Source organism: Malaya genurostris, chromosome 1 (assembly GCF_030247185.1).
Source record: "Malaya genurostris strain Urasoe2022 chromosome 1, Malgen_1.1, whole genome shotgun sequence".
NCBI lineage: Eukaryota > Metazoa > Arthropoda > Insecta > Diptera > Culicidae > Malaya > Malaya genurostris.
The window spans coordinates 92,641,306-92,654,553 of record NC_080570.1 but is presented as its reverse complement, the minus strand read 5'-3'; the positions used below and the strand labels follow the sequence as shown (position 1 = coordinate 92,654,553).

Sequence of the window (13,248 nt, the reverse complement as noted above, 5' to 3'; positions counted from 1 at the left end):
TGTGAAATGAATTTTCGGACACCGAGTAGAACACTGCGAAATGCAACTCTGCTTCAGCACAGATTCCACAGGACTCTTTTCGGATATAATGAACCGATAGCCGCTTGTATTCGAACGTTCACTGCAGTCGAAGATCACTTCGAGTTTGGTGAATCATCTAGTCGCTTTGCTAGTAAAATTAAACGATGTGCCATTATGTTTTGACAATGTTTTACAATATTTATTTTTATGTTATTTATTTAGTATGTAGTTAGCCGTTTTAAGATTATTGTAGTTGTTTTGTTCTTGTTTTTGTTCCTGTAACTGTTTTAAAAGATGGTGGTTTTTACGCCCGTATGAGAATGACAAACAAGACTCAACTCAAATGAGCTTTTTCCCACCCAATCTGTCCATTTAGATTCGTTTATCCGATGGACATAAACAGAAATAAATAAATATATATATATATATATATATATATATATATATATATATATATATATATATATATATATATATATATATATATATATATATATATACAGGGTGATTTTTTAAGAGCTTGAGAACTTTTTTAAACAATAAAACGCATAAAATTTGCAAAATCTCATCGGTTCTTTATTTTAAACGTTAGATTGGTACATGACATTTACTTTTTGAAGATAATTTCATTTAAATGTTGACCGCGGCTGCGTCTTAGGTGGTCCATTCGGAAAGTCCGCTTTTTTATCGACAAATTTTGTTCAGCGATGAGGCTCATTTCTGGTTGAATGGCTACGTAAATAAGCAAAATTGCCGCATTTGGAGTGAAGAGCAACCAGAAGCCGTTCAAGAACTGCCCATGCATCCCGAAAAATGCACTGTTTGGTGTGGTTTGTACGCTGGTGGAATCATTGGACCGTATTTTTTCAAAGATGCTGTTGGACGCAACGTTACAGTGAATGGCGATCGCTATCGTTCGATGCTAACAAACTTTTGGTTGCCAAAAATGGAAGAACTGAACTTGGTTGACATGTGGTTTCAACAAGATGGCGCTACATGCCACACAGCTCGCGATTCTATGGCCATTTTGAGGGAAAACTTCGGAGAACAATTCATCTCAAGAAATGGACCGGTAAGTTGGCCACCAAGATCATGCGATTTGACGCCTTTAGACTATTTTTTGTGGGGCTACGTCAAGTCTAAAGTCTACAGAAATAAGCCAGTAACTATTCCAGCTTTGGAAGACAAGATTTCCGAAGAAATTCGGGCTATTCCGGCCGAAATGCTCGAAAAAGTTGCCCAAAATTGGACTTTCCGAATGGACCACCTAAGACGCAGCCGCGGTCAACATTTAAATGAAATTATCTTCAAAAAGTAAATGTCATGTACCAATCTAACGTTTAAAATAAAGAACCGATGAGATTTTGCAAATTTTATGCGTTTTATTGTTTAAAAAAGTTCTCAAGCTCTTAAAAAATCACCCTGTATATCCATTCTTAGAAATCATAAATATGACGTTTGATTTACATAGCTTTCATCTGAGCCATTAAATCGTCCAAACTAACGTCGTCGTTATTTACAACAGGTGTAATGGAATGTGGCGCCGCACTAGGAGTTTCAAACACTTGTTTCAAACCAACGCTTATTGGGTTGCAACTATCAATCGATGCAGATTTGTCTGCTTCATTTTCCTCTACAAGTACTATGCCATAGAGATTCTCTTCGTGAATAGGTTCATCCTTTTCCACCACAACCTCTGAGTGTTCTTTTTTTGGGCGTTTGGAAAAATCCTTCTGTCTTTCGATGCAATACCGGTCGTCACAAGTTGGATTTGGTTTTAGTATCATTTTCGGGAAAAAATCAATTAGTGCATTGTAACCCAAATAATCAGATACTGTTCCGAAGTTGAGTAGATATTTTAGTGTATTTTGAACTAACATCCCAGCTACGATGCCCATTGTAGTTGGCAAGCTAGCAGCACATACTCCCTCTCGCTTCAATGTTTTTTCGTCGATATTTTCAGCTACTACTAATGGAGGAGCACATGCAAAACAAGCAGTTTCTCCTGGACGAATAAACTGAATATGACCAGAAACTGCATTCTCCGAAACACCTGATTCAATCCAATTTAAAGATAGTTCGTTGCAAGCCGTGTTGATGGCCATGCGAGCTTCAAAGTTATCTACACAACTAAGAACTAAATCAACTGGTTTTCCTTCTTCAACACCACCGGTTTGAATCGCATGAACAAAGTGTACAAAAAATTCCATCGTCGTAATATTATAATTATTGGTCAGTATCTCGACATCTGGATTTATGAAATTGAGAGTTTTAGCTGCTGCATCAACTTTTGATAGTCCTGCTTGATCGGGAGTGAAGAACAAGCGATTCATGTTCGCTAGTTCCACTTTATCGTAATCAAATAAGATTAGTTTACCAATACCACACCTAGTCAACATATCGGCCGTAACGCTACCTACGCCACCAACGCCTGTAAAAAAGTGAAAATTTTAGAAGATCATTTACTAAGCATTCTGCATACCAAAATTTTGTATAAAGCATACTGCATACTAAAATCTTGTTCATCATACGTGCTTCTTTTAATGATTTTTTTGTCTCATAAATGTTGAAGTGTTGTTCAGATTAATTAGTGAATGATTCAAAAAAATAAAATAATATGGCTTATTGGCCGTTATAAAAAAACGTGTATACCTTGCTTTTACAGAAAATTTGGTTCATACTCATTTGGAAGCAAATATTTTAGCGGCTGTTCATATTAATTTCCTTAACTTTGCAAATTATTCGCCTAAAACATCGCCTTGGCCTTAACAGTAGTATTTTAATTACCTCAGAATTATTTTAAATCTATGTATAACACGAAAAGCAGAGACCACTTTACTTTCTACTTATTGACAAACTCGATTCTATTTCATAGTATACTAGGCGAACTTACCAACTATAGCCACACTTCGTTGTCGGATTCGGTCATAATTGTTCACTATACCCATTCTTTGCAAAGCCATCAAACGGCTATACGGATTAGAATCTGTAACTTCCGAAGACATTGATTCGATTTTATCTCTAGTGACCACTACTTCACTACTGACGTTTCGTTTAATGCGGTTTAGTTCATCTTGTAAATTTTGAATTTGGGTTTTTAATTGATCAACAGACATTTTACAGCCTTTAGTCTGAAATTTGTTTAAGAAACAATAGACCTTATATCAATATATTTTGAAACGTGTCACCTGTAAGTTCTGTATGACCCACGATGTAGAATTAACACTGGTGGCGAGATAGGGCGGATTTAGATGTGTTTGTACACTCAGAAAAAATATTACAGTAACCGCAACCTGTTCCTCATGGTAATTTCAACTATCCAACTTGTGTTTATTTTACCGTTATCATAACAAAGATTCGCAGTGAAGGTTATGAAAGCAGCTACTTGTCAAAAATGAACCAGTGTTTGACGCAACCTTTGCAACTGAAGTAAAACGAAAGTGCCTATATTGAGAAATGCATCAACGCATTGTGGTAATGTGCGATTGGCACACTGCTCTACGGGATCCACCTCTTGCTATGCTCTCAAATATTAGTAACGACAGACCCTGTCAGCTTGGAGCGAAGTCAATCTTCAGTTCAGCAACGCCATCACACGGCATCATATTCAATTTATCATGTCAATTGTATGGGTGCGCAGTGCTGCTATTTTGGCGCGCACGAATTTGACATTTCTCTCCCCTTCGTCTATGTACGAGATTCGATGCGGACTCGCCTAAGGGCGTCATGCTCGCAAAAAAGGATGTTGCCAATGATTTGTTCGGGAAATGTGAGAGCTGGATATCTTGTTAATATGGTGTCTTTGGTAACGACCAGGCTTGCCAGGTTGCCAGATTTATCTGGCAAATGCCAGATTTTTGTCGCTTCGCAAGACACTCTAACGGACCAGATCTTTTGCCAGATTTTACACATTTTCCCAGATTTTACAAATTCTGACACATATTTTTTTCCCAGTTAAATGAAAAAGTAAATAAATGTTTTGTAATTCGTGATGCATTAGCAATAAATCAATTGAAATAGCGATGAACGTTGTGTTGTTTTCTAATAGGGTAAAATAATGAATTCAATTCTCGGCTGATTTTTCATTAGGGCGTATAAGCAAGTGACAGTTTCTCTTTATTTACTTTCTCTTCTATTAATAACCATGCGCTTTCCACGTTTATCACTTAACTCTTTGCTAGAGTGCCTATAACCAGAGTGACGACATCTCATCCGTAATGCTGGCAACAATTAAAAACATTCCATTAGCTTTACATTGATTTGACAGGTCGTTTGCTCGTTTGGAACTGGTAGCTGTCATTCCAAACGAACAGCTGTCGCCACTCTGATTATAGTCACTCTACTCTTTGCAAAAATGACACCCGAAGCTTTCGACTTTTAAACAAAGTAATAGTGAAAGAGTGATTAAAGAGAAACTGTCAGTTGCTTATACGCTCTAATGAAAAATCAACCGAGAATTTATGATGTTGGTCAAAAAAGACTTCAGTGTTGCTGCAGAAATCCTGAATAACATATGTGACGGTTAATTATTACTTTTTTCGTGTGAAAAAATTCCGCGTCCAAATTTAAAAAAAAAGGCAAAAAGTAGTCTGTGGATCTGCATAAGTATTTTACAAAAAGAGGTAAGATGACTTGACTCACATAAACATTGCATGTAATGTTTTTTATCGAACATCCAGAGAATGTGAAAAAATCGGACTGTACAGAATCCCCGCAGTCATCGGAAGATAAATCCGATACACTTATTTATAATATGGATTGTTCTATCAGTAGTGAAGGAATAAGTAGATAATTATTGTTTGTTGAATCTAAAAACTAATTCCTCTGTTTTTATTTTAAGCTTTGTCTAATGATACGTCCCAAGTGCAGATGGATGCACCAGAACAGTTTAAGGAATGACATATTGTGACTGAGCACCGGAGTGTCGAGACAGGTAAAAAAAATAATATGAAGTTGAAACAAATGCTAATAAACATTCATTGCAGTTTCTAAAAGTCAAATTTCGGATTCCAGCGAGCTTTCCGTATGATAAATCGTCTAATAAAGACCTTCCGTTGAATGATGACTCAGAGATATCTGGAGATCCGTGTCCTGTGAAATGCTTTCAACAAAATCAGAATATTTCAAACGCTAAAAATATTTCCAATCGCATATATCCTCAGGTAATTAACAGATATAATACTATAAATAGCTCATAAGGCCGCTTTGTAATAGCATAAACATGTTAAGCTGTTTAGTCGCTATACTGCTGTGTGCCAACATGTTTTATTAGTTTTTTGGCCGTAAGAGTTCAGTAGGACTATTTCCAAGGATTGTGTCATATGCATAGGTCATGTTGAATCAAATTGCCTTACGAGCATGTAAATAGTCCTACTAAATTGTAAAAATATTAAGGTTTTCTGGGACGATCAAAAACGATCAAACATTTAATTCTGATTTTGATATTTGCAATAAATAAATCATCAAATTACTCTACAAATTTACTCCTAATTCTTGTCGTATCAAAAAATTCATTCTACGTATTTACAGATGCACACGCAGGAATCTAATGATAAGACTAAAGGATGTCAAAAGTACGTCAAGGACTGGAAAAATAAACTGCCCTGGCTAGCTCCTTGTTCTGACCTACATTCGGCTTATTGTCACATTTGTCGCGAAGAAGTCAGATATTTAGTAGGAATCGTTGATTTGCAGAAGCATGGCTCCACTCTCAAACACAAACAAAATGAATTATTAATCAAAGAAATGCCGCAAAGTGTCGTAGAAATATTTAAATCGCCTAACAAGCACAACATACGTAATGCAGAATTACAATTATGTACATGGGGAGCATCAAATAACATGTCTGCACCTGATATTGAAAAAGTGTCGGATTGTATTCGTCTTATATGCCCCGACTCTGAGATCGCCAGAGGAATTAAAATGGGACGTACAAAAGCGACAGCAATTATTACAAATGTATTAGGGAAAGGCCAACATGGAGAGCTCTGTGCACACCTGAATAAAACACCATTCAGTTTGATTGCAGATGAATTAACAGATCTTGCTGCCAAAAAATCTCTCGCGTTAATCGTTCGCACTTTTTTCTGGTGGGATGAAAAGTTGATCATATCAGACTGCTTCTATGATTTGATTCATGTTGTTGAAACAGATTCAAAAACACTTTATACTTTAGTTACAGAGTGCTTTCAAAGAGATAGTATTGAATATAAATCCAAACCTCTGGGATACGCTGCGGATGGTGCTAACAACATGACTGGATCTGAAAAATCACTAGCAGCATTCTTGAAAAAATATTGTCCATCATTATTCATTTTGAAATGCATTTGTCATAGCATGGCATTGTGCTCGTCTTATGCTTGCAACTTCATCCCGGACCGAATTGAACAGGTTTGTCGAGACATTTATAATTATTTGAGTTGCAGTCCACTGAGAACTAGCAAGTTTGATGATATTCAAGTCACAGATAACAGATATACAGGCTCACATACGAACTGTGTGTAAAATTTGCTCAATCAGTGTGGCGAACAATTGCAGATGCCACCACGGTCGACACAAGGTGTCACCACTATTTCGGTGCCGCTTTCGCATGAGCCACAATTTTGGGTGCAACATTCACTTCACGCTAGATTTTTGTATTGCTGTTGGCAGAGATGCCAATTATACAGATTTATCTGTATTATACAGATTTTTACATACGCATACAGAATACAAATTTGATACAGATTTCTAAATTTAATACGAATCTCCCAAAAAGCAACGGACCCGGGTTGGCGGTTCAATGCGTAGGGCACTGGTCTTACAAACCAGTTGTCGTATGTTCGAGTCCCGACCTGGAAGGATTCGTAGGGTCAGTAGAATCGTAGCATCAGCCATGCAATAATTCTGTATACTCTGAATCGGCTGAGAAGCCTGTTGAAACAGAAGGTCAAATTCCACTATAGGAATGTAATACCAAGGCTTTGCTTGCCAAAAAGCAAAATAAAAACTTTTTCGTATCCGCAATCTATTAGTATTTGATTGCAGTGACAAGAATCAAAGTCTTGGTCTCATTGAATTTACCATTCTACAGCTATAATGTGTTGGAATAACATTTTTTAACATCATTTTGTTATTGAAATTTAATTTTATTGGAATACAGATGAATTCAGATTTTTTATAGAGAGCAATACAGATTTCCTATGAAAATATCTGGCATCTCTGGCTGTTGGTTAAAATGGCAATTTTATTATTGTTTTATTCCAATCGAATTCTCGTGTGATTTATGCGACATGGAAATAAATTTGTCTCTAAAACTTAGGGAAATCATGTAATAAGTGTTAAAATTGTTGTAGTTTGAATATTTTATAACAGGCAGGAGGATTTTGTTATCGTTCCGGAACGTAGTGGAACGATTTGAAAGATCGCGGAGAACAGTCGAGTAGGTGGCAGTAGTGTTTCCAACGTATAGCAAACTTTTAATTTACACAGAATTTTCAAAAAATTGTTCGAGCCTGTTTATCTGTTATCTGTGGTTATACAGTTCAATATTACCATTCTAGCGCCACCATTCATAGTAAAAGTGAGCTATAACCACGATAGCACTGGTTAGAGCGCCTTATCCTTGCCACCGGGCTGGGTTCTACATTTGAATCTACGACACGACCTGCCACTCGTCTATCAAAACTGTATCGTAAATTTAACTACCCCTCAGTAACTGGAAATGTCAAATCAAAAACGCTAGTGAATTTTTTTAAACTGGCAGCACAAGTTGATATATTTATTGATTTTGAATAACAGTCACCATAACCTTGGTTACTGCATATCGAAGGCAAGATGAATGTAAACAAAATAAATTTCAGATCGGTTATTATATTACGGAACATTTTAATGAATTTACCTGTCTTGAGCGGAATGTAAAAATTGAGGAGTATGAGTTATGTCTTTTATAAAGCCAAGTTCAAAATTCAGGTCTTAACTTGAAACCGTTGTGTGAGAAGGAAGACATGGAAATGATCGACAATGAGCTGAGCGAGGCTAGTGCTCTGCGGTACCTGTATAACGTACGGTAAAATGATTTCTTTGTGAAATTCCACTAGTAATCCTCGAATAGTGGCCAACAAGGTGAACTACTGTTTCCACTGCTGCGCAATCAACCAACAATTGTGACACCGGCATATTACACCGAATCCTTTTGCCCAGAAAAGCTAGCAGTTGAAGTGTACGGATGAATCGCTGGAAGCAGATCATTGTCCTCGTTCGTTGGTTTCATCCATAGTTTCGATTAAATTCCGAAAATCGAGCTCATTTAAATGCATTTCTGCTTAATTTGGACTAAGTTTAACACTAATAGAACTATTCCACCGCTGTCAAAACATGTTTATTTGTTTTGGGGTTCCTTGGTAACTAGTCCATAGCAACTTAAACAGTGTTGCTCGAGAAGATTATTTTTATCATTTACAAGGGGTCGCTAGATTTGTGGTAACTGACGGTGAATCGTTAGCGAACAGTTTTATTGCTGATTTTTCTTCGGAGTGTCTGGTCGTGTCGTCGTTTGAATGGTGTTGTCATTTTTTTGGGAAAAATAAAAAGATATGGGGAAGAAAAATGTAAACGTATGGCTTTTCAGGATCATCCGTTGAATTACGTCCAGTTTATTTAACCGAGAACAAAAAGTTATCAAAAATAAACTCAAGAATACAATGTCCCATACGATTCATAGAAAAATGTTGAATCAGTGATCGTGAACCAGTTGATTCAGTAATAATATAATTTTATTGATAACAAGCGTCGATTAGTTCCGACCAAATGCCATGGAAACAAACATATCTCGATGAACATTAGAAAAGGTCCCAAGTGCAAATGATAGTTTCTCTTGGTTTACTTTCTCTTTCAATTATTACGGCAAATTCCAATATATATATATATATATATATATATATATATATATATATATATATATATATATATATATATATATATATATATATATATATATATATATATATATATATATATATATATATATATATATATATATAATTGTCATAGTTACGACGCATCTAGTGATCGGACGCCTGTTGTTTTGGTTCCAAATACTGAAACTGACAGTGAACCGAGCTCGTCGAGGGGTCCTATTCAAATGATACATAATCATTTATCTTTGGTTTTATTTAATATCTACAGGACGGAAATACTTGATAACTTGTAGAAATTAAACTACATACTCGAAAGCATCACATATTAACTCTGAAATAGAATTTTAAGTTATGTTTTGTTCTGATGTTTACATGCTTAAATCTTGGTGCCGTACTTAATTCCGTAAGAAAATTATACACTGCCAAACCCGCTTATCTCGCCACCAGTGTTAATACTACATCGTGTATATTTCCCGCAGTGTTTTGAAAGTTCTGAAACAGCAAGATTAGTTATGTTAAATGTGACGTTAAAGGATATAAATAAGAACATGATGTAAATAATAAATAACGAAATCATATGATTTAGTGAAAGTTTCATTAAGTGTTGAGCTGGTTTTAGTTATTAGTCAGCACTACTCGAAGGTGTTCGCAATCATGGGTGCCCATGAGGTAAGTTCCTGTTTGAAACAATTGTTAACGTGGCAGAAATAAAAATTCTAAGGAGAATATTGATGTGGCCCAGAACTGAATGTCAAACGAGTTAGAATGAACGAATTATAAAAATCATTTTAAGATCATTCTATATTAAAATATCAAACATTCATTAAAGATCTGTAATTTTAGCAAAATTTACTCAAACCTATATCAATTTGATCGCACAACTGTTAACGATTAATGTAACTTATTATTTTTTAATTTATAAAACGTTTTAGCCCGAATTATCGCTGTACAATCCATCATTGCTTACAAATTTAGATACTACTCGATCATCAGCAACTTTCCACCCACCAGTATCTATCCAGAATCCAGGTGAACCATGGTTGAAAATAAGACCACTGCAGACAGGAGACTATCATCGAGGGTTTCTACAAATTCTTTCACAATTAACGACGGTGGGTGAGGTGTCGTTGGTACAATTTTTAAGTATTAAAAAATGACAATTAAATTTTCATGTATAATCATTTTAATGTCTTCTTTAAAGATCGATTCGCACAAATGCGAGCTAGTGGAGATTATTTTGTGACTGTTATCGTTGATACACGATTGGACAAAATAATCGGAAGTGCAACACTTGTACTTGAACACAAATTCATTCATAGATGTTCCGTGCGCGGTCGACTTGAGGATGTAGTTGTTAACGACAATTATCGTGGAAAACAGCTTGGAAAACTGTATGAATTGAATATCATATCATCACTTAATACTAAAATTACTCTATTTTCAATTTCAGAATTGTTGTTACGGTATCGCTACTTGCTGAACGTCTTGGATGCTACAAGATGTCGCTAGATTGTAAAGATAAGCTGATTCCCTTCTACAAATCTATTGGCTATGTTTTAGAGCCTGGCAATGCAAACACAATGAACATTCGTTACGAACAATCAGCTCCAGTTTCACTTAATCAAACGTCGTCTAATGAGTTATTGGATCCTTTCAATCCATCTTGACAATTAGCCGCCGGGACTGCTATTAAAAAATCTAAACTCTAATTAAATTTCTTAGCTATTATATGTTCATTTCATTTAGCTATTCTTCTAGTTAAAGGTTAGTATAGCTTTCGGTGCGAGAGAATAAACTCATCTTTCGATTCATCTAAAAGATGATGATTCCATTTCGATGATTCAAAAAGTATCGAATAGTGTATGCTTCTGTTTAACAAAATTGTATCGTAATTCGTCGGAAATGTCGTTTCAATGACTCATCCCTCAAAACGATTTTTTGTTTGAATTCATCACAAAAACCAATGAATCGAATAATTCCTAAATGTAAGGTGAGCTAATTCTTAATCAGAGGTCATAATTTTGTCATCCCTAACATAACAAAGCTGCTTTTTAATTTATCGAAATAAAATTCGGTTTGCATCTTCTAGATCGGTGATTCTCAAACTCACCCTAGCACTGCGGCAGCGAAGCGAAATGTCTTAAGCGCTACCGTGTGTTGCCACGCACGACCCCTTTGGGAAAGATCGTTCAAGATGAATCGAAAGGCACGGGCTTTTGTACTCGCGCCGAAATGTATGTAATTCCTTATACCTTGGTGCCAGCGACGTCTGCACTAAATAGCTATTTTGACAGTACATATAAGAACATTAAGAAAAAATATTAGATTGGATTGTTTATTCTGTAGCAGTCTCTGGCACGTGATTGGATAATTTAAATGTTTTCTGTTAAATTACTTCATTACTTTGTAACTTTACTTTATGGTGAATGTATTAAATCGGTAAACTGGGTTTAGACTACAACATAATAAGAGTATTCAGACAATATATATATATATATATATATATATATATATATATATATATATATATATATATATATATATATATATATATATATATATATATATATATATATATATATATATATATATATATATATATATATATATATATATATATATATATATATATATATATATATATATATATATATATATATATATATATATATATATATATATATATATATATATATATATATATATATATATATATATATATATATATATATATATATATATATATATATATATATATATATATATATATATATATATATATATATATATATATATATATGTTTATATAAATTCTGCATTCTGTTTCTCGATCGAATTCAAGTTTTCCATAAAAAAGCAACACTTGATCGAATTACAGAATGCAAATTAATAAGAATAGGGTTAGGGCAGCACTAAAATTCGAAGTGAATGTCCCAATTTTAATCTTATCCTTTATTTATTTTTTACATAAAAATCAAAAGACAGATTGCGGTTTTAATAATAGTTTCTAATATTACTTAAAATGTTAGATTTTTTTTGGTCCATCGTAAAATGATTCTAAGTAACGTGGTAAAAATTAAAACTCATCGCTGATCAAAATAAACAAACTCACCTATACAGAGCACCGCTGACATCAAATTATGATGGTATTGATGGTGTTTAGTGTAACAAAACAAACGAAACAAAACCATTTCTTTACAGTGTATTGTTTCTGGTTCAGTATTTGACAGGTAGTTTTTTTTTGTGTCATGTTGGCACCCATTTTTTAAGATAAGTGCGCAGTATAAATTTTCTCAGAAGAAGAAACAAGTGCAAATCAACCGACGCGTGATGACGTGTTTTTTACTTGCAACGAATAAATTAATTTTATACAGTCCACTCGATTGCGTTTTATTGAATCTAAGAAACATTGGTCCTTCGAGCCGGATTCAAAAGCCGCGAGTGAACAAAAAAGTGATTTTAGAGGCATCGCTTGGATAATTTTGTTGTTTGCGTGCGAAGTGACGCGAATCGAAGAATAAAACAAGCAGTGTCGGTGAAAAAATTGATGCTTGGTTGCATATAAACCGTGACGTGATCACGGAACGAATTGATTTGTGAAAGATTGTGACATACCTTCAGGGATAGTGATTTTCGATTTCGACGCTGTTGACGCCATGTTGGAAAAATGGGAAGCAGTGAATTGATTCCATGAGCGCATGGAAAAAGTTTGAATCGTGCAAAAGGTCATGCTTGTGAAGTGATCGGTAGAAATAGAAGTGAAAAAACTGTTTGATAAAACGAGTGCCGAAATATCTTGACGCATAATGATGCTAAGATCCGGTGGAAAAAAAGTTGATTTTCAATGCCGTTCCGTCTCCATTAGCAAAAGTTCGCCAGTGTTGTCAGTGCATGAGCAACGTGAAGAACAAGAAACACAGAAAAATAAAATAAAGATGGAAGAAAGTGTAGATGCGCTGAGCCGTTGTTGTCGTGTGGCGCAGGCAAAGGTGACGCGAATAAGGAGAGTCATTGAATTGGCAAATGTTGATCATCGAAAATTCAGTGTTCATGCGCTGAGTCTTTATCTTAAAACGACTGACTCAGCATACGACGAGTTTAACGATTTTCATAATCGCATCTGCCTTGCGGATCCAGCAAAAGCGGGTGAGTTCGAACCAGTTTTTCTCGAATTTGAGGAGTTATATGAATTTACACGAATCGCTCTATGTGAGATGTTGCAAGCATATGAGGACGAAAAAACAGCCGCCGATAAAGCTATAGCTGTTGCTGGTAGGGGGAGCAGTGGCAGCACTCAACCAGGCAGCAGTGGTATGAATTTTCCAATGGC

The 13,248-nt window shown here is 35.1% G+C and overlaps 2 protein-coding genes across 2 annotated transcripts; one reads left to right on the top strand and one right to left on the bottom strand.

The window, feature by feature from the left end:
* Positions 1 to 628: 628 nt before the first annotated feature.
* Positions 629 to 3,313, bottom strand: LOC131440737 (ubiquitin-like modifier-activating enzyme 5). Its single transcript, XM_058612268.1, has 3 exons — positions 3,210 to 3,313; positions 2,915 to 3,152; positions 629 to 2,452 (listed from the first exon to the last, which is right to left on the bottom strand). Exons 2-3 carry the CDS (start codon positions 3,135 to 3,137, stop codon positions 1,485 to 1,487), a joined length of 1,191 nt encoding a protein of 396 aa, XP_058468251.1. The 5' UTR covers positions 3,138 to 3,152; positions 3,210 to 3,313; the 3' UTR covers positions 629 to 1,484.
* A 6,081-nt stretch (positions 3,314 to 9,394) lies between these two features.
* Positions 9,395 to 11,367, top strand: LOC131440736 (probable glucosamine 6-phosphate N-acetyltransferase). Its single transcript, XM_058612267.1, has 4 exons — positions 9,395 to 9,587; positions 9,851 to 10,061; positions 10,120 to 10,309; positions 10,369 to 11,367. The coding sequence occupies exons 1-4, from the start codon at positions 9,573 to 9,575 to the stop codon at positions 10,583 to 10,585; spliced, it is 633 nt and encodes a 210-aa protein (XP_058468250.1). The 5' UTR covers positions 9,395 to 9,572; the 3' UTR covers positions 10,586 to 11,367.
* The last annotated feature ends 1,881 nt before the right edge of the window (positions 11,368 to 13,248 follow it).

Bases quoted from the DNA above. Each gene is read 5' to 3' on its own strand.
- LOC131440737 (XM_058612268.1), bottom strand. From the start codon at position 3,137: ATGTCTGTTGATCAATTAAAAACCCAAATTCAAAATTTACAAGATGAA. The intron at 2,453-2,914 runs GTAAGTTCGCCT...ACTTTTTTACAG, and splicing joins ACGAAGTGTGGCTATAGTTG to GCGTTGGTGGCGTAGGTAGC.
- LOC131440736 (XM_058612267.1), top strand. The intron at 10,062-10,119 runs GTATTAAAAAAT...TCTTCTTTAAAG, and splicing joins GTCGTTGGTACAATTTTTAA to ATCGATTCGCACAAATGCGA. The intron at 10,310-10,368 runs GTATGAATTGAA...TTTCAATTTCAG, and splicing joins GGAAAACAGCTTGGAAAACT to AATTGTTGTTACGGTATCGC.